The sequence below is a fragment of the Rhinolophus hipposideros genome, assembly GCF_964194185.1.
Source record: "Rhinolophus hipposideros genome assembly, chromosome: X".
Taxonomy (NCBI): domain Eukaryota; kingdom Metazoa; phylum Chordata; class Mammalia; order Chiroptera; family Rhinolophidae; genus Rhinolophus; species Rhinolophus hipposideros.
Window position 1 is genome coordinate 7,242,665 of NC_138046.1, and position 24,741 is coordinate 7,267,405.

At 55.0% G+C, this 24,741-nt stretch overlaps 1 protein-coding gene across 2 annotated transcripts; it reads left to right on the top strand.

Annotated features, from left to right (window-relative positions):
- Positions 1-91: 91 nt before the first annotated feature.
- On the top strand, positions 92-24,741 carry BCAP31 (B cell receptor associated protein 31). Of its 2 annotated transcripts, none has more exons than XM_081043371.1 (8): positions 92-320; positions 1,418-1,550; positions 3,027-3,127; positions 7,510-7,657; positions 21,256-21,391; positions 22,286-22,403; positions 23,172-23,272; positions 24,339-24,741. In XM_081043371.1, the coding sequence occupies exons 2-8, from the start codon at positions 1,459-1,461 to the stop codon at positions 24,375-24,377; spliced, it is 735 nt and encodes a 244-aa protein (XP_080899497.1). In that variant the 5' UTR covers positions 92-320; positions 1,418-1,458; the 3' UTR covers positions 24,378-24,741. The 2 variants fall into 2 exon arrangements, with proteins under 2 accessions (XP_080899497.1, XP_080899498.1); XM_081043372.1 differs by having other exon boundaries at positions 267-789.

Here is a 24,741-nt window from a genome sequence, read left to right on the forward strand (position 1 = left end):
CCCCTTCCCAGACCACAGAGACTTGGGAGGACCGCGCGGGCTAGAGAAGCGGCCCCTAGTGTTCCCGCCAAGGCCCCGCCCCTCTCCCTGCCCGTCCAAAGCGACGCTTCTTCTCCAGTCCTGGGCGTTGGCGCCTCGGCTCGGGGAGGCGGGGTGGAAAGGGCCGTGGGCGGAACCTTCGGGTCCTCTCTTCGGTTGGGGAAGGGGCAAGGCCCTGCGAGCGCTTCCGGTTTCCGGCTGCGGGGGAAGGGGTGGGGCCAAGGCCTGAGGGAGAGTTTGGCGGCAGCGGCTAGGCGTGCGAGGTGTCTGTGGGAAGCTCGGTGAGCCGGGCCGCGCGCCTGGGTGGGCTCCGGGGTCGCCGGTGTCTCCCAGCCCCTCGACGACGGAAAGCGGCGGGCAGCCCCGAGAGGCCCAGGGGCGCAGGGCTGAAGGCCGAGCCGGGAGTGTGGAGGCAGGGGCGGGTTGGGGAAAGTCGGAGTGGCGGCGGGTGGAGCTGGGCTTTGGCGGTGTCAGGGCCTGCCGCGGGGGGCGGTGGTGAAGCCCCTCCGGAGGAGTCGCCGGCAGGGAACTTGGGGAGGGCGTGCCGGGCCAGGGCCATGTCGGGGGGTCGCGCGCGGCGGTTCCCGAGCCAGGTGGGCACTGGGGCTGATCAGGGCTGCCAGGAGGAGCTCCAATGGCTTCTGAGGACAGCTTCTTCTAGAACTTTCTCTAGATGAGTCCGTGAGGTGCTTAGTGGAGACCTGGCCCCGATTCCCGCCCTCTAGGAGTCGCTCTTCTGGGCTTTTTGAGGTACTTCTAGTCCTCCAGCCCCATCGGAGGCAGACGCGGCGGCAGTCGGAAGGCCTGTTAGCCTCCGCTGTAGCCCCAGAGGGAGCTGCTGGGTTTTTTCGGCCCCGTTGGAAAGGGCGGGGAGGGAAGGGCCTCCTATTTTCCCCAGGTGGGGGGTGGGGGCGCCTCGGCTTTCAGAGAAAGTGCGTTGCTGAAATACTGCCGCCTCTGGGCTGCCTAGGAGCTGGGAGCCTCTGCCGCAGAGCTCCCGGTGGCTAGGGAGGGGGAGCGGGCCTGATGGGTGTTGAGAATTTCCTTCTGTCTCTGTAATCTTCCCTTCTGTCTGTGTCATCTTCTTTATTAAAAAACGCGTTCTCACTTAAACAGGCATGAGGAGTGTCTTGGGGAAAGAGGAATTGTCCAGAAAAGGTGGCTCTGGAGTGTTAACACACCTTACTAGGGGGTAGCAAAATCACTCCGCCCCTTCAAGTGGCAGTGGGTCTGGCATTTGAGCATTATTGTCAAGTCTCCCTGCTGAGTCAAGCGCTGTTTCAGCCAGTGCTTTAAAGACTCTGGAGTCGAATGCTGGGGTACAGGGTGGCATGGCGTTCCAGCTCTCATGACTCCTGTTCCTTCTCTGCCCTGTCAGGAAACAAGCTCCCATCTCCCTGTTGGAAACCTAGCAACAGGATGAGTCTGCAGTGGACTGCAGTTGCCACCTTCCTCTATGCAGAGGTCTTTGCTGTGCTGCTTCTCTGCATTCCCTTCATTTCACCCAAAAGGTATGGATGGCCTGTGGAGGAAGGAGGCAAGCAAGCAAGAGCCCCGTAGCTTATGTGTGCAAAGTTGGTGGACCCTGGAAATGGGGCCAGACAGAAACAGGTAGAACCTGTCGGGGTGGGGGTGGCAGGGGTTGTGTTTACCACTGCCAACCTTCCACACCATTCTGCTTTGTCACATCTTGCCGAGTTCCTTTACTGTGTACCCTGTCTCCTGGTCTTGAGAATGCCCCAAAGGGGAGAAGACCTAGCTCTGATTACGGTTCTGGGAATGATGCCCTCCTGCCTTCCCTTGGGTCCCTGAGGTTCAGGGGATGGCAGTGTGGGATCCGGAAGACGTGCACCACGGGGACATGTTGTTGCTGATTTAGTGACTTCTGTCCTCCTAACTAGTCGTGCTGGCGTTGTGTAGTAGCCTCATGAGCATTACTCAGCCCGTGAAGGGTGAAGCAATAGTCCCTTTCGGTGAACAGAGGGCCTGTTAAAAGTTAATTGGAAATTAATTTTTAATTACATATAGTATATATATGAACACATTGTTCTGACTTAAAATAGAATGTTGCCAATAAGGCTGAGTCTCCGCAGCTACTTTCAGAAACCGTTTTTAGTGAAAAAGACAGACGCCTGATGTGATGCAATCGGCAGTATCCTAAGGACTGCCTAAGGACTATTCTCGCCGAAAGCCAGAGCTGAATCTCCACAGCTCATACAGTTCAGAGGGAATGGCAGAGACAGAGGCCCCTTTGGAGCTGCAATCTGGGAAGCTTTGTAGGGCGAACAACTTGTTGTCGGCAAAAAGTAAATTGGGAAAGGAAACAAAAGAGGGTGTGGGCAGGGGCAACTTACAGAATGACAGATTGAAGTTCTCACCTCATTGCAGAATCAGAAGCTTGTTGGTACGGATTCAAACAAAGCAGCTATTAAAAAAATGCAACAATTAGACTCTGAAATTCTGACTCTGATAATGAGGGATTTTTACTGATTTCCTGGAGGTTTGGTGATGGCATTGTGATGACATTAACCATTTCCGAAGGTTCTCTGCTAGAGGTGCATTCTCAAGTATTTGTGGAGGGAAGAGAAGGGAGGTTGGATCTGCTTCATGATAACCCAGGGCGGTGGGATTCTAGGTGAATCAAGATTGGTCACGTGGAAAAACAGCTTAAAGAAATAATGTGTATGTGGCAAGCATTTTGAGTACTACATAGCGGAATGTCATGGGAGGGAAGTTTCCCATTTCCTTCCTCAGAGACTACCAGTGTTTAAGACGGGTTTTCTATCAATTTCTACACATGGGCAAGCATCTTTTTAAAAACACTCTTGAGTGAATATCATAAATTGGAAAATTGCAAGCCGCTGCGGCTGAGCCCGTATGGAATATTCGGCCACTGGCGAAGACTGCAAAACTGGGTTTCTGTTCTCAAGGCGCAGATCCCAAGTGTGTGTTCTTTCTCTTCAGCCCGTCCTTTGTTTTCTTCACAGATGGCAGAAGATTTTCAAATCGCGCCTGGTGCAGTTGGTGGTGACCTATGGCAACACCTTCTTTGTGGTTCTCATTGTCATTCTTGTGCTGCTGGTCATTGGTGAGTGAGCTGTGGCTGAGGGCAGCCACCTGACCTAGCCCCTTTGCCATGTTCCCCATGTAGTGTACAGCTTTGGCTTTTCAGAGACAGACCACGTGAGTGCCCCTGTCTTTCTCTTGGAGAAGAGGCTCTCTTCATCCGTGAGGAGGGTCCTGCTGGCAGGCTCACTTTGACCAGCAGTCTTCAGGGACCCTACGACGACCACCTCATGTCTCTGGGGCTGCTCCTTGGGTCGTTTCAGCGCTGAAACCAAGGGAAGCTAACTGGCCCATGCTGACCTTGGTCTCAGTAGTACTGCTCTCAAGTCACTTAGCCGCATCAGTCTCCCCCTCGATGCCTGAAATAGGCTACAACTAGGGGACTGAGTGACCAAATAGACAGGGAGCCTAGCTGGGAAGGAAGCTGCCGTGTCCTGTAGTATAGAGGGGACCAAGAGGTCTGTCTGGCAGCGTCGCCAGGGAGCAGATCCCAGACCTCTCTGGATCTGGGTCAAACTTTAGGTCTTTTCAGGTCCTTCTAGCTCTGAAGTTCTATAAACCCCTCATTGAGGCGTGTCCCAGCAGGGGCTTGAAAGATAAACTGGTCCCGTGGCACGCTCAGGGATGGGGCCTGGGGCCAGGTGGCGCAGAGATGGAAGGCAAACATTTTGCGATGTGGTGGTGGTGTGATTGTTCAGAGACCAGAGGTATCAGTGCAGCGTTCGGCTGGCTGTTAAATGTGTGTTTTGCTGTGGTTACTCATCAATACGTCCCCTGCTTGGACTCCCAAGTATTGACTTGGCCCTGCTACGGACAGCGGTCCTGCTTCTCGGGTGTGATGGTTGCTTACGCCCAGAGTACTCTTCTCCCCGATCCCCAGCAGGGCGTGGAAGGCCAGGGGGCCAGAGTTTAGGGGAACTTGCGCACCCACTAGCTGCAGCGTTAGGCATTTCTCCTTCCTCACGTTTCGGAGCCTGACGAGATGTGTTCAGGCATGACTGCTTCAGACCACGTGCTGCCTACCCATTCCCAGACATATAGGGTTGGGTGCCAGCTGCCTGCATACCTTGCTATTGAAATACTTGGCAAGTCCCCGAGAGGTAGCTCTTTTCAGTCAGGGTGGAGGGAAGTGAAGGGAGCAACCTCTGACCCTGCCAGGGGTAGGGAATATGCACATCATCCCGGAGTGGGAAAAGCCAGGCTTTTCCTGTGCTTTTGGTTTCGGATGTGGGCTGGGGTGAGAATTGGGGCAGGGAAGGACTGTGCCAGGGTATTCCCTCAGGGCCTCGCTCCTCTGCAAACCAGACTCCACAAGCTCTCCATTTCCTAGCACAGCTGAGTGGGCCAGGGAGAACCCAATTGGTAGCAGAGGCGCCATTCTTTTTTGGAGTCAGGGAACTGCTCGAAAGGTCTAGAGAAACATCTGACCATGATGACAGGCTGCGTCCTACCCTAACGGTAAGAAGCGTAATCTAGAGAGGTCTGCAGTGGCTTCTACAAATATGTTAGATAGTAGCAAATACCAGGGAAAGGTGATGGGCATACCAGCTAGAGCTGCAGTCCTGGCTGGCCCCCGGTCTTCACTGGCAGGGGCCTACGGCAGATCTGACTGGGGAGTGGGTGATGAGGGTCTGGGGTCAACCGCCCTGGGCCAGAGGCCTGAGATAGGGAGGGCAGCTCCCCGCTGCGTGCCTTGGGCCAGTATGGCGTAACACTCTCAAGCCCAGTCTGCGCTTTGCCATCGGCCAAGGTGTCCTTAAGGTGGTGGGGTTCCTGGGTACGGACGACTGTGTAGACGAACATGTTTTTCTTATCGCAAAAAAACCCACCATTTTTAAAAATTCAGAAATTGAATCCAGAAAGTTAAAGTCCCCCATCATCCCATGTCTCACAGATGCTCCTCATTAATGCTTCATTGTGCGTTTCCATAGGCATTTTCTATGCTGGCGTCTTTATTCACATACTACACACTGTTGAAGACTACGCATTTTTCCACTTCCTGTGTGTTAGGCAGCTTTTTACAGCAGTCTCATTCTTTTTAAAGACTGTAATATAGTCGTCCCTTGGGATCCATGGGGGATTGGTTCCAGGACTCCCGTGAAGACCAAAATCCGTCAATGCTCACTCAGTCCCTTCTGTAAAATGGTGTGGTATTTGCATATAACCTGTGCGTAGCCTTCCGTGTACGTTACCTCATCTCTAGATTACTTACAATATGTAATACGTGCAATGCCATGTAAATAGTTGTTATAGTGTGTCGTTTAGAGCATAATGACAAGGACAAAGGCAGTACATGTTCAGTACAGACACAGCCATAGTGGGCCTCACTGCATAATACCCGGCCGCAATGGAACATCTGTTTTCCAAATAGTTTTGATCCTTGTTTGGTGGAATCCACAGACGCAGAACCCACGGATGAGGAAGGCCGACTTTGTAGGCTCACCTCAGAGAGAGGTTTGGTTCCAGACCGCGGCCGTAACGTAGATGTGGCGGTAAAGCGAGTCACACAATTGTGTTTGGTTTCCCAGTCCGTATAAGTTACGCTTGTGCTACACTGTAGTCTGTTGAGCGTGCAGTAGCATTATGTCTATAAAAATAATGTACGTACTTTAAAAATAATGTACTGCTAACAAATGCTACCATCACCTGAGCCTTTTTGCTGGTGGAGGGTCTTGCCTCAGTGTTGTGAACTCCCTATCTGTGAAGTGCAGTGAAACGAAGTATGCCTGTCTTCTCGCCTATGGTTTTCCTGTAAGTCCTTCTTTGGAGGCATCCTAATAGCATTGCCCATTTATGCAAGTGCTTCTGTAGGGTAAATTCAGAGAGGTGGAATTGATGAGTCCAAGGGCATGAACGTTTTAAATTCTGTCTTAGTTTGGGCTGCTGTGACAAAAATACCACAGGCTGGGTGGCTTAGACAACACATTTATTTCTCACGGTTCTGGAGGCTGGAGGTCTAGGATGAAGGTGCCAGCAGAATCGTGTTGGTGAGGGCCCTCTTCCCAGTTCATAGATAACTGCCTTCTTGCTGTGTCCTCACATGGCAGAAGGGGGGCTCTGGGGAGGGTCCCTTTTATAAGGGTACTAATCCATTCATGAGGGCCTTGCATCATGACTTCATCTCCTCCCAAAGGTCCCACCTCCTAATACCACCCCCTTGGGGGTTAGGATTCCACACAGGAACGTGCAGTCCATAGCAAATGGGGGGGTTGCCCATTTTACATGCCTGCTAGTACTGTTGGAGAGTGCTCACTTCATGATACAAATTTAACACTGAGGCACTGGTAAGGAGAGGCAGATTTTTGTAATGTAAGATCAGCTTAAGAACCAAGCAGTCGCAAACCAGGAGTTAAGAACCAAACGATACCCGTATAGTGACACCTTGCTCCTCTCCTATGGGAGTCTGTCAATGGCTTTCGTTAGGTAGGTCTTTATGAACCGACTTAAAAAGATTTCTTGGAGGTGGGCAGAAAGCAGTAGGTATGGGATGGTTCCGTTTCTACTTTACACATGTGTAGGTGTAAAAACGTGTAAACTACAGTATTGTACGTCAAACGGCGGATCTCAAGAGCAGAGGCTGTTAACCATTCAACAGTTATTTGCATGCCTTTGTGTGTCCAGAACTGTGCTAGGCCCTGGAGATGGAGTAGGCAAGATTTCTGTTCTCCTGGAGTTTGTAATCTGATTTGAGGGAGATGGACAATAAACCTGTAATTAGGGTAATTTCAGATACGGGTGTGTATTACCAGGAAAATAACATAGGGTAATGTGACTGAAAGTGACTGCTTGAGATAAGATGGCCACAAATTCAGTACCCTGCTAGAGGTGATTCTCTTATGGGATCCTTTCTTTTTCCACATTTCTGGAATGTTTGAACTTTTGATGAGCGCAAATTCCTTTTGTGATGCGAATAACAGTTTAAATAACAAAACCGTTAAAAGCTTAGAAATGAAAACCTTTTAATCTTTAGCAGGCATCCTCTGGTTCTTCTTGCCTCCTAGGCAGCTCACGCCTCCTTAGCAGGCATTTCCATAAACAGGACTGGCTTATCCGCGGGGTGGCTGACTTGAGATAAACAGAAGCAGACATTGGGGGGACCGTGGGAAAGGGGAGCTACTCCTGGCCAGCAGTGCGTCAGACTTGGTTAGCATCTTGACACACAGAGCAAGCTTGTGGCCTGGGTAGAATGGGGCCAGTGAGGGGTGTGAGCAAAGCTGCAGGAGAGAAAGGGTCTGAGGGCAGAGCTCTGACAGGCATCCCCCCAGGTGTGTGTAGAGGGGGAAGTAATGGGAGATGGTTTGAGGGAAGCAAGGCCACCCCAACTCACACCGCCTGTCTCAGCTGCACAGCCGGACTTGTCTGAGCGGGGGCTAAGCTCTGTGTCTCGTCTCTGCTCCACCACAGACGCCGTACGGGAGATCCGGAAGTACGATGATGTCACAGAGAAGGTGAACCTCCAGAACAACCCTGGGGCCATGGAACACTTCCACATGAAGCTTTTCCGTGCCCAGAGGAATCTCTACATTGCCGGCTTTTCCTTGCTGCTGTCCTTGTGAGTGGGGTGGGGTGAGGGGAGCCCTGGGCTAGGCTGTGACTTACGGCCTTGAACTGGAGGCCTGTCTGTGTTAGGGAAACACACGGTTTCTCCAGAGGCCCCCGCTTTTCCTCCTGACCTCCAGAGGCAGCGTGGAGAGTGGGAAAGGACTGATCAGAAGGTCAGAAGACCTGAATTCTGGTTCTGTCCTAACTTGCCACGTGCTCTTTTAGGGCAAATGCATTAGCAATTCGGTTTCTGTACCCAGTGTGAAGTAAAGGATGAGACGTTTCCCTCCTCTGGGGGAGGCCCTTTGGAGTCCAGTTTAAAATGGACCAGGGAAATGGGCTTTTGGTGTCTGGGGTCCTTCTCTGAGAAGAGTGGGTGGAAATGGCACGAGCAGGCTGAGATGTACCCTGTCCCCAGGACCTTCCCAGAAATTAGACCTGTCACAGGAGCATATTATGCTCCATGACAGTCTGAGTATTTCTGGGTTGGCTTTTTTCTTTGTTTGCATATAGTTTTGTGTTTGGTAAGACTGAATGCCTTGATCAGGGCCCGGGGGTGGCTCGTTGGACAAGACTAGACTGATAGAAAGTGCCTGTTTGAGGTTGGGGCAGGTTTATTGCCCCTTGCTGGCAGGGGTTCGAATTGGGGGCCTGGCTGTTCTCAAGTATGCTGACTGGCAGGGGGCAGACATCGTGCTCAGACCGGTGCTTCCGGAGCATTGGGAAGAGGCTCGCCGTGAGGTTGTTCAGAAGCAGGGTGACAATGCGGATCCTTCGGCTGGACTCTCCCACCGCTCGTCACCTGGGCGTCCTTCTCCACTAGGCGTCAGAGTGACTACCTGTCTGGGCTTCAGGTTTGCAGGAGAAAAGTCTGTTGCCTCGGTGAGCCTGCCCTCTGTGGGTCAGAGTTGGAAAGTGGTGGGGGTAGCGCTGGAAAAGGCAGATAGCTCTTCACGGTGAGCTGTCTGATCAGAGTCAGAAAGTAAGAAGGCTGGGAGGAGTCGGACACAGACCTAGATTTTTTGGCTTTCAGGAAGCTCTGTAAAAGATGATCTCGTGGGCTGAGGCCGAAAGGGAGGCAGGTCTAGAGGACCAGGTGTCAAAAACGCCTGCACGGGAGTTGGGGGGGGGGGAACACAATGACGCCATGTGTCCGAGGGACCACAGAGGTGCTCAGGGCTCCTCAGCCAGTTCAGATCTCATCTGAAAGATAGAAAGGACAGGAAGAAAAGTAAGGACTAAGGACTGCCCCAGAAGAGCACACAGAGCTTCAGAATAGTACTGGGAAAGGGAAAGCTGTCAGTGAGCCCTGGGCTGGGAAACATGGTAGGACCTGGGGAGAAGATAGTCCCCTTGGTGTTTTGTATCCAGTAAAGAATGGCAGGCAGAAGGTCAAGGGTAAGGGAAGCATTGGGATGAGAAGATTGAAATCCCAGGAGGGCGAGGGTACATTGGAGAGTCCAGCTTCTCTAAATGACTTAGCTTCTGCTTGGACTTGATGACATCATGTCCACAGGCTCTTGGGCTTGTTTGTAGATGGAATTGCTATCCTTGAGGAATTTATTATGGGGCCAGACAGATTCTGGAAGACTGTAGACAGGCAAGCATCCCGGTTTTCAAAGGAGAGAGAGGGTAGATGAGACAGTAACTGGAATGGGAGAGTCTGACTGTTCTCAAGCCATGGTCTAGAAAAATCTTGTGTGCTTTCAGAGAAAAGAGGCATCGTTGACGACTACTGTGAATTCCTAGGGAGCCACTTATCTCAGTCGGCCCCTGCCTTCTGTCGAGCTAGTGTATGTGGATTTTCAGTAGAATGATTGCCAGGCTCCTATTCAAGTCTTAGGGACCAGATGCTGAAGTGTGGGCCAGGTAGGCACTGGCGTAATTGTCATTGGGTGGGGTCCTAGCTCCCAGGAGTGACTGCCCTGTGGATCAGCTCCATCCAAACAGACACCTCAGGAGCTTGGGCTCCACCTCCCGACCCACTCAGTGTTCTCTGCTGAGGACGGTTGTCATGGTGAGCAGATGCAGGAAGAGATGGAAGCTAAGAGGAAGTCAACAGCAGGTAGGTTAGCTACCGCTCAGAATCCTTGGCTGTCTAGACGGGTTGACCAGTGGGGCCGACTCAAATGCTCTTGTAATTCTGCTCTGTTCTCTGTCGTATTACCGTGTTTCCCCGAAAATAAGCGCTAGCTGGACCATGAGCTCTAATGCGTCTTTTGGAGCAAAAATTAATACAAGGCCTGCTATTATGTTGCATATATTATATTATATTATATTATACCCAATCTTATATAAGACCCGGTATTTTATTCTATACGTTACATTATATTATATTATAATTTATCATGTAAAACTTAGTCTTATAGTAAATAAGACCAGGTCTTATATTAATTTTTGCTCCAAAAGCTGCATTAGAGCTGATGGTCCAGCTCGGTCTTATTTTCGGGGAAACACGGTAGCTGCCTTCCTCACTTTGCTGTGGCCTCTCCATTAGACAAGCATGTAAGGCTTTGTCAAATTCCATTTTAAACCTGTCGGACACCGTAACTTCTTGGGTCCGGGTGTTCTAGCAACCACACGCCACAGTGAAAAGGTGCCTCGCCGTGTGTGCCACACCCTCCCGTGTCCCTGTCCAATAGCTGATCAAAACAGGATGTATATACTCCTCCGTCGTCTAGGGGTCAGGTCCTACGTGGTGGCTGTGGCCCTGGAGTTTCTGTCTTTGCACAACGTTAGCCAGAGAAATGGTCTTGTCCAAACCTGGTGTCCACACAGCCCATAGTGCGGCTTGTAGGAAACACTTTAAAAACAAAACTGTCATCTTTGTTATTCTGAGTACAAAAGTTATACCTGCTCATTCTAAACTAGAGTCCCCAAACTTCAAATAATACAGAAATGTCGGGTGAGAGTGAGCACCCTGGAGTCCCATCCCCAGAGACAGCTACAGGTAATAATTGGGTTGTTTCTGAACTTTTTAAAAATAGTCTTTTCCATCATGTATAAGTTTTCTCTTACAAGTGGCGTGGATTTTCTTTTCCTCTGCGTTGGCTTACCTTTTTTACCCAACAGTTTGTCCTGGTGATTTTTCCAAATGACTCACACAGGCCCCTCTTACTCTTCCTAATGGTCGTGTAGCGTTCTGTCATGTGAGGGGACTGTCGTGTCTGTAATCAGTTCTCGCTGACAGATGTGTGAGCTGGTTTGAAATGTTTTTACTACTGAAAAACCACTCTCCCACCTTGGTGGTTTCTGGTCTATTGTCCCGTACATTACGTTTCTTTTTTCTTTCTGTTTTACTTAGATTGTTTAGTTTTCAATTGCAGTTGACATATAATACTATATTAGTTTTAGGTGCACAACATAGTGAGTAGATGTATGTGTATAACTTAAGAGGTGAACACCCTGGTAAATCTAGAACAGTACCCAGCTGACACCAGACATAGTTACTAGCAATCCTTTTTCTCTTTGCAATCATTGGAAATGGATTGGTGGTGTCCTGGTCCCCTGGCACCTTGTTGCTCTAAGTGTGGCCCGTCGCCCAGCAGCCTTGGCAGGACCTGGGGGCTTGTCGGAAATGCACACCCGCAGGCCCACTCCTGGCCAGCTGACTCCATGCGCATTAGCGCTTGGCTGGCGCTGCTCTGGCACATCTCCCCATGTGCACTGCCCCAGAGGGCACTGGCGGACAGCAGTGCTGGCGGCGTGCCAGGGGCCCACTCCCTGGGGTAGGGTTCATCCAGGCCTAGACACGGTCTGCAGCGTTTAACCCCGTGGAGCAGTCTCCCTCTCCTCACATACCTGGCTGCTTCTCTCAGAAACCGTGCTGCGTACCCGGAAGTTTTTCAAGCCCTTTTTAGGATGCCTTTTCTCATCTGTCAGCACACACCGTCTGCCCCGCACGGCGGGCTAATCTCTTCATCGGCTTAGGTGCCTCTCTGCACCTTTGTACTTGTTCTTTTACGAGCCACTGACTCTGTTAGCTGCCTGCAAGGCTGTGTGAAAGAACGAGAAAGAGAAGTGTCTCTCCTCTTTTGCTGTGGTGGATCCAGTTTGATTGTGTCGTGGGAGTTATTTGGGGGCCCCACTCATGGTCTTAGCGTAATAAACATTTGAGCGTTATTCTACATGAGACAGTGCTGGTTGTTGCCACAGAAAGAAGAAGGGAGAGTAGTTGCGGGGAGACGAGCACACGAATAGCCCTCACTGCACTGGATTGCAGCCCCCGGCATCCCATCGGTAGTGTGCAGCTCCACACACGCTAGGTGCCTGCGCTTAGGAAGGCTGGCATCGTAGGGCGAAGGGCACGGAACCAGAAGGCAGGAGACTGGAGTCCCCAGGCCCGCGCTGTCACCCTACGTATCCTCACCCATTCAAAGAAGGGCTTATCTTAAAGACTGGACGGCTGTGTGGCCTCACCTGTGTGTGTGACGGACGGAGCGGTTTATGTGGGTCCTTTGGGTGCTGGCCCGCTTGAAGCCAGTGAGGACTTGCATAACCCTTCATAATTCTGTGCGCCATTACAAATGGAGAAGGGCAGCCCCAAAGAGGCGGAGCAGCGTGAGTTGCCCAGCGTCTACGTGGTCCAGCCCGAGTTCATGCCGAGTTCCGAGCCCCTGTTGGCATCCCATCTTGTTTGCATTGGGGTGAGCTGTTAGGTCATGGGTTTCCAGCCTGCCTCTGACGGTAGGCCGGGCAGTGGGCTGGCTGCTTTGTCCCTGAGCAGTCACTGCCTGACTTGGGTAGGAAGCTGCCTGCGCCGTCTGGCAGCTGAGCTCTCCCTGCTGCGTCCTCCTTACTAGTCTTAGTTTTGTGAGTGATCGCGTTAATGTCGTGTCCCTTTTGTACAGCTGAAGTTTATTAACTCACCTGGCAGCGCACAGCCATTGGCGGAAGATGAGGCTTTAAGTAAATAAATGAGAAGTACTCTGAAGTGCTTCAGTAACCACTGGTGACGTAAGCCTTTGCTGTATGTCTTTCTAGACTTTTCTGTGCCTAACAGCAGATACCACTTGTGAAGCATTCTCTGTGCTAGGCACATATTAATCCCTACGATAGCTCTGCGAAGCAGAGACTGAGGTCCCCAGTTCAGCAGCCTCTCCCAGGTTCCCAGAGCTAGTCCTCGGCAGAGCTGAGAACTCCGACTTCGGGTAATGGGTCCGTAACATCTAGCTGCTTTCCCTACAGAATCCACGTGCTTCTCATAAACAGGGTCGAGCTGTAACTGCCACGTGGGAACCTGCATTCTCCACTGACCTTAGCCTGAGCATTGCTCTGGTACAAGCCATCTGTCTGTCCAGCATTCCTCGCGTGTCTGACCAGTTCCCCACTGGCGAACACCACGCCCCCCTCCCCCGTTTTCCTGATACCAGGAACAGTGGGAAAGCCCTGTGAACTGTCATTTTGTGCCTGCTTCAGCTCGGCCAGGCTCTGTGGGCCTCGTGATCCTGTTCCAAGGGCCCATGTCCCTCTTACTTCTCTGTTTGCACACGTCTCACTGGCAGGCACTGACGCCGTGCCTGAACCTCGTGGGTGGTGGCTGAGTTTGAGGAAGTGGGGCTGAACCCAGCAGACGGGGCCAGGGGTGTCGGGAGACGGGCTGGTGGGTTCTGAAGGCGTTCGTACCTGACCTCTGAGGGGTAGCGGTGTGTGTCAGGGGTGCTGCGCCACGGTCAGAGTTGTATGTTCCTATTGGGTGACAGTGCGTGGGACGGAGTGGAGACCAGATTGGGGGTCGTGGAAGTGAGAGATGCTAGAAGCTGATCCAGGCTGTGGTAGCATGGGGTGCAAGTGGGGGACAGGTTTGACAGGAAGGGGAGGAGCTAGCAGGGATGCGAGCCTGTGGGCCGAGGTGGTCGTGATTCTGCTGTAGGCATCTGCAGAGTGTCCGTGCTGGGAGAACTCAGGGGACTGGCTGCATGCACGCGCACACACACACAGGAGGGAGGGAGCCGAGAGGCCCCCAGGAAGGAACAAGGAAATCGGGGTCGAGGAGGGGAGGCTCAGCAGGATGGCATGCTGTCTCGGCCCAGAAGCCTGGCGGCGCGCTGCCCCTCCTTCTGTCTCATCCCATGTGGTCCCCTGCTCCTGTGGGTTTTTCTAATTGGGGCAAAATACATGCAACGTCACATTGATCATCTGGACCACTTCTAAACACAGGTCAATAGTGTTGAGTCCGTGCATACCTCGGACCGCCAGCCTCCAGGGCTGACCTTGCAAAACTGCAATTGTCCCTGTTCCACAGCCGCGGGGGCTCCTCCTGACTGCTGCTTCCTCAGCGCCCTGGGGACCATTGGCACGGCGGGTCTTCTGCGGCCAGCCTTGCTTCCCCAGCTGAGGGACCTCTCTGTCATGGCAAACCCTCCCACCACCCCTCGCTTCCAGTGCCTTCAGAGCACCTTTGGCGGAAAGGTCCAGCCCACATCTCAGGGCTGTGACTGCTCCCTGGGTCGGGCTTCTGGGACTGTTACCGGCTAGCCGTGTGACCTCGGGGAAGTCACTTACGCTTTCTGAACCTTTTCTCTTACCTGTAGGGCAGGGATGGGGAGACCTCTTCAAGGGGGCTTAGTGTGAGGATTGAGGTGACAGGTCATGGTCGCAGCATTGTGCCTAGCACTTGGGGACTGGTTGATAAGCAGGAGCTGTTCCCAGTATCACCCTGAGGAGTTTCGTGGGATTTTCCCCACTCATGTGCTACGCTGTGCTGGTCTGAGTAGCGTGTGGCTTTCAGGGGCCATATGTTCCATGCTGGGCGTGAGGTGGTGGCAGAGGAGAGCGGGACAGAGAGAAAAGGTACTGCGCCAACAACAGAGTGGTGAGGGGAAGGGCTTCCCCAGACAGAGGCTGAACAGGAGTTGGAGGCAGGCACGCTGAGCTGTCCTCGGGGCCCTGGGCATCCAGATGGAGGATACCAGGGAGTTCTCACCCCAGGATGGGCTGTTCGCTTGGTCAGTGTAGGAAATGCAAACACAGAGAGGCAGGATAGAAAAACGGTGCCCCGTGAATGGCACCCAGCTTCAGCAGCGAATGTCGCCCGGCAGTCTCATTTTATCTACCCTCTCCTCCTGTCCCTTGCAGGGTTTTGTTTCTGTTTTTTACAGTTGGTTTGTTTCAGTTGGTATCTAGGTAAGGTAGCTAAGGGGTTTTGAAAGCTGGTGCCTGGGCCTCCCCAGGGCCAGTGACTTTGGTGGGGGACCACTGCTAGAGAAGGCCTTCAGCCCCACTCGATCCGTCTGTCGGCTGCCGTCATTTTCTAATACAAATAGAATAGCACTTCAGATCTAGGCACTGCGAAGAGCCTTTCTGTAAGTCCATTGGTTTCCAGTCCCCACCACGCCAGACTCACCCCATCTGCAGTAGTGTGCCCATGTCCTGTGGATGCTGGGGCCTAGAAGGGGCTCTGATGAAAGGTCTCCAGTAAAGTGGCCCAGTTTCCTCTGAAGAATCCAAGACGGACCACCTGACATGCATCAGAATGTGCGTTGGCTTCTTTGAAACTACAGATTGTCTGCTCAGCTACTTGATGTGAGCCGAAGAATTCTCTTCCTCACACTCTGAAAGCAAACAGTGCGTGACCTCCTTGGGGGCTTGGTGCCAAGCAAACAGGGCTGCTTCCTGAGTCCAAGGTCATCTGAAGCGTGCCATTCCAGGAAAGCCCCTTTCTCTCAGTGCCCCAAGATGCCAGCCCCTGAGGCTTAAAGGCCTAAAGGCCGAGGCTGAGGGAGTGGAGAGCAGGGTTTGGGATGGGAAGGAACCCAAGGGCTCCTCCACTCTGGCCCGGACGGCAAGGTGGAAATGCCCTTCGCAGAGAGGCGTGTCGCTGGTGTAGCTGAGGAGCTGGATGTTTCATTTCATGTAGTGTTTTAATTTATTTGAACTGGAAAGGTCACGTGTGGCTGGTGACCTCCATATTGGACAGCATAGCTGAAGCCACCTCTTGTCCTTCACTTCGTTCCCCTCCTCCAGACTCTGAGCGTGACAGGTCGCCTGCTGGATGCACTGTCGTGTCTCCTTTGGACTCTAGGACCACGCGGGCACATCCAGGGGTGACAGCTCCCTCCCTTCCAGTCTTCAGGGTAACTTCTCCAGTAGCTAGGTGGAATATCTTTGCCTAGCTTGTCTGACCTTCAGTTGCTCTCTATCCCCCAGTTTGCACACAATCCTTTGGCTGGTTTCAAGCAGGCGTATGACAGAAATCGCAGAAACACAGCTTGCTCCTGTCCACGGGCTCTCTTCACTCAAGAGGGTGGAGGACAGGCAGAGGCTAGGAGGACTGGCCGTGTGCCCCTGCCCCCTCCCTCTGCAGCTGGCTTCACTGTCAGAGTGGCCGGTCGCCACCTGGGTTGTAAGTTGAAGTTGCCACAAGGGCATTTCTCCCTCCCCATTTTCTATAATCTGTGTGTTCCAGGGCTAAGAGGAAAGCCCAGCCATACTGGGGTAGTGGGGTAGCCCTACGGGAAGATGTCCCTGGATTGTTTTTTTTAAATTTTTCTCCCCCTTCTTCCGCCTCCCCCGCCCCCATTCTGGTTCAAGCTGTTGTTTCTCTAGGCCCTGCTGTGTAGCTGGTAGGAGACAGCTCCCTGGCCCAGGCTGGTATCATGAGCCTTGCGCTTCTCCCGGCTGAGGCAGTCGGTTGCCGGTCGGTTGTCAGTCGCTCACGGCAGCTGCCACCAGCTGCCGGCTGCTCACGATGGCCGCTCCTGGCAGCACCCGGTAGCCCGCGGCAGCACACAGCAGCCCATGCCGACCTCTGACCTCCAGCTGCTCACGGCAGCCCAGCTCCAGGGAGAGCCGTTGTTCACAATCTTAACTGTAGAGGGTGCAGCTCATTGGCCCACGTGGGAATCAAACCGGCGACCTCTGCGTTATGAGCGCGGTGTTGTTAGGAGCACAGCGTTCCAACCACCTAAGCCACCGGGCCAGCCCTCCCTGGATGTTTTCGAGTGAACTTTTCTTTTTCCGCTTTGCTGCCTCCTTATTTTTATGACTCTAGGCTCTTCAGAGAGTGTTTCCTGGGGCGGTTTCTGCCCTGTTATTACTTTATGCCTGAAGCCCTTCCTGGGGCATCACCTGGCTTTTGGTTCCTTGCCAGGGCAGCTCCTGTTTTCCTGGACAGCTGGGGCAGGTTCACCCAGAATCCACCCGCCCTGCGGAGCCCTGCCTGGGGCAGGGCTGTAGTCATCCTGGAGAGTCAACAGGTGGCACTGTGACATCGGCTTCCCACTTGGACAGTGGCAGCGGGATGAAGGGGAGCTGTTTGCCTTGCATGTCCTGTGGTGGGGTCCTGAGGGCTGAGTGACCCAACTCACCTGAGGGCATGGCACCCAGGAGATGCCTGGTAAATACTAAGTGGGCAGGATCAGCAACAGGAATGGGGGCCCACCGGAATCATAGAATGTTCCGGTCCGTACTTGGGAGCAGGGCCTTCCCCCTTGCTCCTGCCCACTTCATGTTGAGCCCACAAGAGGGAGACAGGATTGGTGCAAAGCACATAGGAAGCACGTGCCCCCCCCCCCACTTGATATGGTTGGCCCTGTTTCTCTAGTGTCCATTAAGAGATTCGCTTTCTCCAGCCTTCTCTTGTTTGTTCAACCTTGTTATAAAAGCACGAGAGCCCCACTCAGTGTCCAAAAACATCTTACAGAGAAAGGCAAGTTGAATTCAGGTATTTGGGAATGACGTTTGTCTGCCAAGGATACATCTGGATTCTGTCAAGGCTCATGTGCTGGCGTCTCTGTCACAGGGCCTAGACCCCCGGGGCCCTCTGTCAGCCCTGTACCTTGGGAAAATCCCTCTGGCTTGTGAGTTCTGACCTGTTGTCTGGAAATACACCGCTAAGAGCAGTTACGTATATAACCGTACTTGGGCGGTGCATAGAGAATGATGGACCGGCAGGAGAGGGGGAGGCAGTACCTCAAGCTTTCCTCCGGGCGGAAATCTCCTGGGCTGGTGAGACTCGGAAAGTCTGAAGCTCAGCGCCTTCCAGTGTGGGCCGGGTGGAGACTCAGCACTGAGGGGACACTCAGAAGGGCACATTGATATATCTGGGAGGGGCTGCGGGTAGAGGGTCACGGGGTAGTGTTGGAGCTGGACCGTGATGGGTATGTTGAGGGCAGACACGAGCACAGGGCCTGTTGTGCGAGGGGCGGTGAGATATTCTAGAAGGGCGGCTCCTGGGCAGGCCTAGTTGGCCTGCTGGGGAGCACTGCGGCCTCGGGCCAGGGCACTGGGCTCTGTCCCCGGCTGTAGTGAAGCGTTTCCCTGAGAGCCTTCTCAGCTACCGCTGCAGTCACAAGTCTGGCTTCTCATCCACACGGGTCTGACATGGTGCCTTCCTGCCGCTGTTTCCTGTCACCCTATTGCTCAACGGGCGAGCTCGGTGTCTGCCTGGGTTCCCCTCTGTGTGGCTGGGTCAGGGGGCGCCAGGGCTCCTGACCGCATGCAGCCCTGGCCTGAGGTGCAGGCTCATCCGTGGGAGAGGGAGGTTTTCTCTCCAAGACCTTGGAGAATCTAGAGCTCAAAGGGGCAGTCGCTGGCCTGGAGGTGTTGCTGTCTGGGCAGCCCGCCAAGGAACAGATGTTGCAGACAGATGAGGAGGAGAACACGTGAGAACAGTGCCGCCAGATGAGCGACACGAGAGGCTTTTGGTGGGGCAGGTGGTGATTGAGCTGGGTCCTGAGTCATCAGCAAGAGTTAGCACATAGAAGGGGAGGGACCATTTCAGACCGGAGGGCTGAGTGCAGTGGCAGGGAGACAAGGCAAGTACGAACCTGGCATGTTCCAAGAAGAGCCCGTGGTTTGGTGTTACTAGGGCAGAGGGCCAGGTGCCAGCCGAAGGCCCAGGGAAGGTGTTGGAGGGATCGAAGCAGAGGGGTGACATGATCAGATTTTCCTGGAGGAAGATTACTCTGGCTTCCTGCAGGGCATGGATGGCAAAGCTGTAGGTCATGGGGAGGGAGGAGACCCGTTAGCCGTTGTCAGAATCACCCCGGAAAGAAGTGGTGAGGGCCCTCCCTGTTGGCGGGTCACTCTGTCTGGAGGTGATGGGATAGGAGTAGGCGATGGCTTGGGGCTAAGGTGATAGATACGCAGGCCCAAGAGCTCAGGGCAATTGCCCTCATGCGCAGGCTGAGTTGGGCGTGTCTGGGGGACACAGAGGAACCGCCATCTAGTCAGCAGTGGGTGTCAGGGTCTGGGCTGAGGTAAACGGTCAGGCGGGGGGGTGGGGGGTGGGCAGGGCTGCTTGAATCAAGGGCGGGGTGGGGGACTTGTCAGCTGCCTCAAGTGCTGCAGAGCGAGCGCCCCCAGGATGCCAGGGCATTCCTTGGATTGGGCGGTTATGGCATCGGTGGGCCTGCTGGTGGCTTGGCCAGGCTATAACCTTGGCTGGCATAGGCTGAGGAATGTAGGGAAGAGGAAAGGAGGGGCTGGGATTGGTAGGAAGGACAGCGGTGAGGGGTGAGGTTCCTGGAGGGAAGAATTACCCAGAATCTTCCTGGGCTGGGTTGGAGGAACAGGTCTGACAGGAAGGGAGAAGACGTGGATGGCATAGAAGATGGCATGAAAGATGTGGGGGCTGGGGGGTGCCCGCCCTGTACTGAGGGGGACACCCTGATTAAGGCTGTGAGCTAAGGTAGTCCCAGGCTTCAAGAGGGCCCTCGACCGCTCTTGTGCTGGGTTTTCTGTTTGCCTGGGCCCGTGTTGGCACCCCTGGTGCCCTATAGCTGGAGATGGGCTGGGAGGGCACAGAGAAGAGGTGGGCCCCTGCTGTGTTGCTGCTGTCCTCGCTGCCACCCCTACCCTGGGCCCGGCCTCCCTAGAGTGACAGCCGTGGTCACCCTCAGTGCTGCTGGAGTCCTGCCGGAGTCAGCTGCCTATCCAGCTTGTTGGGGGGAGGGGAGGGGAAGTGTCACCCTTGGATTTGCCTCTACGTCTTTGCCTGCTGGGTCCGCCAGGTGGCACACGTGCCCTCCCCTCTCCCCTACTCCAGCTGGGGATCGGCCTGAGCGCTCTTCTCGGAGGTTGGGGCCTGTCAGACTTGCCTTTCTTTTTGGGCCCCTCCAGTGACTTCCGCTGCCTCTGAGTCAGGTGCATTGCTGCTTTCTGGCTTCTGGGGTGCTCGGGCGCTCCCTCCATGTTCGGGGCTCCAGCCCAGTGGGGGGCAGGCCGGTGGGCAGTCAAGGGCTGAGACAGGGAAACCTGAGCCGTGGGCCACGAGGTCCCGGCCGCTAATTTTAGAGAGCACATGTCACTGGAAACTCTCCCATCCTGCCAGGAACCAGTGGCCTGGCTCTCCCCATACTGCCAGGGGCCCCTGGAACCTGTCCCCAAACCAGGAGGCATGGTGGGCATCTCACGGTTCCTGGAGCCTGCTCCCTAAGTGCTTGTTCCTGACGGGGGCGGGGTTTCAGCCAGGACCCAGGCTTCTCGGGCACATCCAGGTCCCGACCTGGAAATTGCCAGGTTCTGGGCCCTCAGGCCTGGGTGTCCTGTCAACAGAGCTTGCCTTGTTTGCTTTCCTGTGTGCTTGGGCCAGCTGAGCAGTATGTGTCCATGAGAACCCCACGAAGGCTGGCTGGTAGGGCCAGAGTGCATGGCCAGGCCTGGGAGTGGGCCTGAACCAAGCAGTCCTGCCCTCTTCCCCAGGGTCCCTGCACACCTGAGCTACAGCTGGCCTGGGCCCCTGTGCCAGGTATGTGGGGACAGTCATCCCATCTGTCTCCATCCCTCAGTGTTGACCATTTGATCTGTGCCTTTCTCAAGGGTGGCTTCCAGGAAATGGAGCAGCTTGTGCCCCCAGCGGCGGCCTGTTTGCCTCGCGTGGCTGCCCTGGCCCTGATGCTTCCTTTCTGGCCCCCCGTGCCCCAGAGGACCTCAATGTGGCAATGTTAGCCAACAGATGAGTTCTGTCAGCGGCCTGCAGAGTGCAGTTGGGAAGGGAGTGGGGAGAAGAGTCATGTCCATCTCTCTGGGCATGGGAGCCCTGGAAATTCAGAATGGGTGGCGGTTCCTAGCTTGGGCCTTGGTTGGGCAGACAGGAGTTGGGCATTCCACCCGTGTCCATTTCTGGCTCTTGACTTTGACCAGTTGCTTCAGCCTGTGGAGCCTCAGTTTCTCCTGTGTGAAAAGGGGATGGTGATCGCCCCTGCCTCACAGGGTGGGTGTGAGGACTTGGATGACTTGTTGGACGTGCCCTCAGGCACTAGCTGCTCTTGTTTACCAGGCTGAGCCTGGCCTGGCAGTGGGGAAAATAGCGCTGCTGTGGCGTCCCTGGCACGTCCAGGTCCTGACCGGGAAAGTGCCGGGTTCCAGGCCCTCGGGCTGCAGCTCGCCTGGCCTGGGCACCCAGTCAGGCGCCTTCTTCCTGTGCCTGCTGTTCGAGGCAGTGTTCATCGTCCTGGTGCAGGGCACAGCTCCTGCTCTACCTTTCCTCTCCTGTTGCCGGAGCCAGGCCGGTGGCGTCTCGCTTGGCTGCCCTGGCAATCCAAGAGGACAGGTCTAGGCTGGAGGCAGGCGTGGGGCGGGAGCAACCAAGACAAGTTCGTGCCAGCAGTGTTCCCTTCTTTGTTTCTTTGCTCACTTCTCCCTTCTTTTTGTAAACAATCACAGCCTGCTTAGACGCCTGGTGACTCTCATATCCCAGCAGGCCACGCTGCTGGCCTCCAATGAAGCCTTTAAAAAGCAGGCAGAGAGCGCTAGTGAGGCGGCCAAGAAGTACATGGAAGAGAATGACCTGCTGAAGAAGGTGAGTTCTGCCTGCCTGACCCCATCATGTGACATTCTTTATGGGCCACTGTGAGCCTATCAGTGACACTGCGCTTGTTGGAAAAGCCGAGGAGTTGCGAGGAGGGGTAAAGGGGTAGTTCTCAGGGGTGGCGTGTGCGGGAGGGGTCTAGGGCACTGGGAGGGAGAGGGAGTGCTCGTGCTGCTCCCTCACCTCTCCCTGCTGTGCGGGCCACACTCTTCCCTGATAAAACTCACTCCTGCGTGAGCCGAGCCCTGCCCTATGACCTGTGGGCAAGTTAGCAGGGAAGAACATTGCTGTCAGCTGGGGATGAGGCAGGGACAGGGTGTGGCCAGTCCTAGAAGGCCTGTGACAAGAGTTGAGGTGTGAGCCAAGCCGGGAAGGAGGCGGATGGACTTGGATTGAGGCAGGATAGAGCTGGCCGCGCAGAGGCAAGTTCAGGGATCCTTGGCCACAGTGAACTGTGGAGCCCGGGGAGAGGAAGAAGGGACATCGGTCACTTGGGCGTGACTGGCAGCGAGCCCCAGATGAAAGCAAATTGCGTCACTGGATGGCCTGGTAAACTCAGGAGCTGCTCAGAAAGGAGGCAGGGCTGGGGGCCAGGGTGGGCAGGGCATGTGGTCTGTGAGCTGTAGCAGGTGGCCCTGCTGGCCCTGGTCTTTGCCTGGTGGCTGGGAGGAAGCAGTGGCCCAGTTCTGTGGTGACATTTCTGAAGGGGCAAGTGCCCAGGGCAGCTTTAGGAATCACAGCTCAGTGGAGAGGCTGGTGTCGGAGTGGCTCCCACCCTGCGTCCCTTCCTGCCCTTTGCCCCTTCCCTCCGTCCCTCCCTCCTTCCTTCCCTCCCTCCCTCCCTCCCTCCCTCCCAAGTAACCAGGCCTTTGGCACTCTTCCTAGGAAACTTCTGTTGATGGAGTTGGGTTGAGCGCCAGGGAGGTGAAGTTGGAGTTAGCGAACAGTGACCTGCAGGCTGATGTGAAGAAGCTGAAGGATGAGCTGGCCATCAGCAAGCAAAGTGAGAAGTGTCCTCAGGGTCCCCTGGCTCCCACACGTCCGGAGCTTCCACTGCTGGCTCCACTGCTCTGGTGCCAAAGTACTCATAACAAACTTCCACTCGGGCCGGCTGGGTGACAACAAATGGCACCCTGCTTCTCCTGCTCATACACAGTTGGTGGGGCTCATAGGTTTATCAGTGCATGTGGGGTCCTGCCCACGGAGCCCCAGAGCCCGTAGACTAACTTTGGAGCCTCGCACCTGGTGCCAGGCATCGGGCATGGGCCTCGTTGTCACCAGGGGCCTTGTGGGTAGGGAGGGAAAGGACTCAGGAGGCTAAATCAGAGCTGGTTGCGATATTCCCCAAAACTCCACTGCGAGTTCCCGGATGCTGCCTTCCCGAAGGCCTCTCCCAACATGTCTCTTGTTCTCAGCTTCCAGGCTGGAATTCTGCTCCCTGCCTCCTGCTCTCACCGCCGACAGTTTCAGAATGTTTGTCCCATGCCCTCAAGACTGCCTGAAGTCACCCCTGGCGAGAGCCACTTGGGGCCTTTTCATTAAAGGGGCTGGGGGGTGTCCTCGGTATTTTTCCGCTTTCCTCCAGCTTTGTTGGCCAACTCCCTCATTTTAGGGGCTCTCAAGGCAGCGGGCAAAGGCGCGTCCTTGAGAGGAGTGGTCTAGACCTCACTGGGGACAGATTCCGGGCTTACGTCTGGTGTCTCCAGCAAGCTGGGGTTGTCCTCCCAACCCCCGTCTTTTCATTTTTTTTCATCACTCGAATCACTCGCAGAACTAGAGAAAGCTGAGAACGAGGTGTTGGCCATGCGGAAGCAGTCCGAGGGGCTGGCCAAGGAGTACGACCGCCTGCTGGAGATGCACACAAAGCTGCAGGTGCGCATGCGTCCGCCGCTGCCCCTGTGCTGGGGGGGGGGGCTGTCCTGTGGCTGCAGGCCGCTCTCTGCTCCCCCTTTCCTCCTTCGTCACTGCTGCGTCGGAGTCCACAGAAGAGCCTGCCAGCAGTGGCGGTCTGGGCCCAGCAGCTGGAGCCCTTTCTTGGGCGGGAGAGGTGTGGCCTGGCACAGGGTGGCCGCTGACCAGGGGGGCCTTGGCAGTGGTGTTGGCCTCCTGCCCAGCACCAGGCTGTTGAGAGGAGCTGCTTCCCTTCTGTGGCCCCCAGTCCATGGTGTGGGGCCCCTGGCTCCAGCCCAAGTGCACTGCAGGGGTGCCCTCGAGAACCGGGCAGACATGCAGGGGCAGCCCCAGGACCGGCTGTCGGCCTTCCCTCCATAGGGGCTGCAGGGGGATATGGGGGCAGAAAGCTGGGAACAGGCTGCCACCAGCTCCGTGCCCGGGCCTGGTCTGAGTCCTCAGACCCGCTGCTTCCGGGAGCTCACGTGGCCTGGAAATCAGGCATGAGGGCCAGGGGTAAACACTCCTCTAAGTTCTACTAGGTCGGTGCAACAGTAATTGTGGTTTAAAAGGTTAAAAATAATTGCAAAAAGCGCAGTTTTGCATTAATCTAATAATAGCTTGCCTTGGCACTTGGCAGCCCATGTTTGGGCACCAGAGTGGGCAGAGAGGGAGGAGCCAGCCCCCAGAGGGGGCCCATGCCCTTGGCGTAGGGCAGGCTCCCTGGCAGGAACTAGAGGTGTGCAGAGTGGAGAAGAGCCTGACCTGGGTCTTGGAAGGGACTCGAGAGCCAAGGCTGTGGGAGCATGAGGACGGGGCTGGGGTGGGGCCCAAGAGGAGGCGTTGCTGCGGGTTAGGCCTTTGCCAGAGTGAGGCTACACCCACCCTTGCAGGCCTTTGGGTGCTGCTGAGGTTGGGGTTCCTTGTTCACCTGGACAACTGTCCTTTGGGGAAAAGGCGCCTTCCTGGGCCTCTGGAGTGGAGGGGCTTCAGGGTGAAGGTGGGGAGAGCGCCAGTCCAGTGCTGTGCGATTTTTGTCCCTTTTCAGGCAACCATAGATGGTCCCACGGACAAGAAGGAGGAGTGAGCGCCGTCCTCCCTGCCTGTGGCCGTGGCCTGGCTCAAGTTCGCTGTTTCCTGAGAGTCAGGCTTCCCTTGGTACCTGCACTTCGCACTCCTCACACTGCTTATACAGTTCTTGTTCTCCCAGCACCCCACGGGGGACGGGTTTCCATCCGCTCAGGATGAGCTGCTGCCCGCCTGGCCGTCCAGGAGCCAGGCGGGCACCTGAATCCCTCTCGGTGGGGCTTGCTTCCCACGGGATTGAGCCCCTTTTTGTGTTGTGCATTGATATTTGGAGTTCCAAGGCCCCTTTCCTCTGGTCCTGCAGGAGGGTGGGTGAAGCAGGCAGAGTAGACTTTTTCTTGGGGGGCAATAAACGTTAAGATGTA

Bases quoted from the DNA above. Each gene is read 5' to 3' on its own strand.
- BCAP31 (XM_081043371.1), top strand. From the start codon at position 1,459: ATGAGTCTGCAGTGGACTGCAGTTGCCACCTTCCTCTATGCAGAGGTC. The intron at 22,404-23,171 runs GTGAGAAGTGTC...AATCACTCGCAG, and splicing joins GCTGGCCATCAGCAAGCAAA to AACTAGAGAAAGCTGAGAAC. The intron at 23,273-24,338 runs GTGCGCATGCGT...GTCCCTTTTCAG, and splicing joins AGATGCACACAAAGCTGCAG to GCAACCATAGATGGTCCCAC.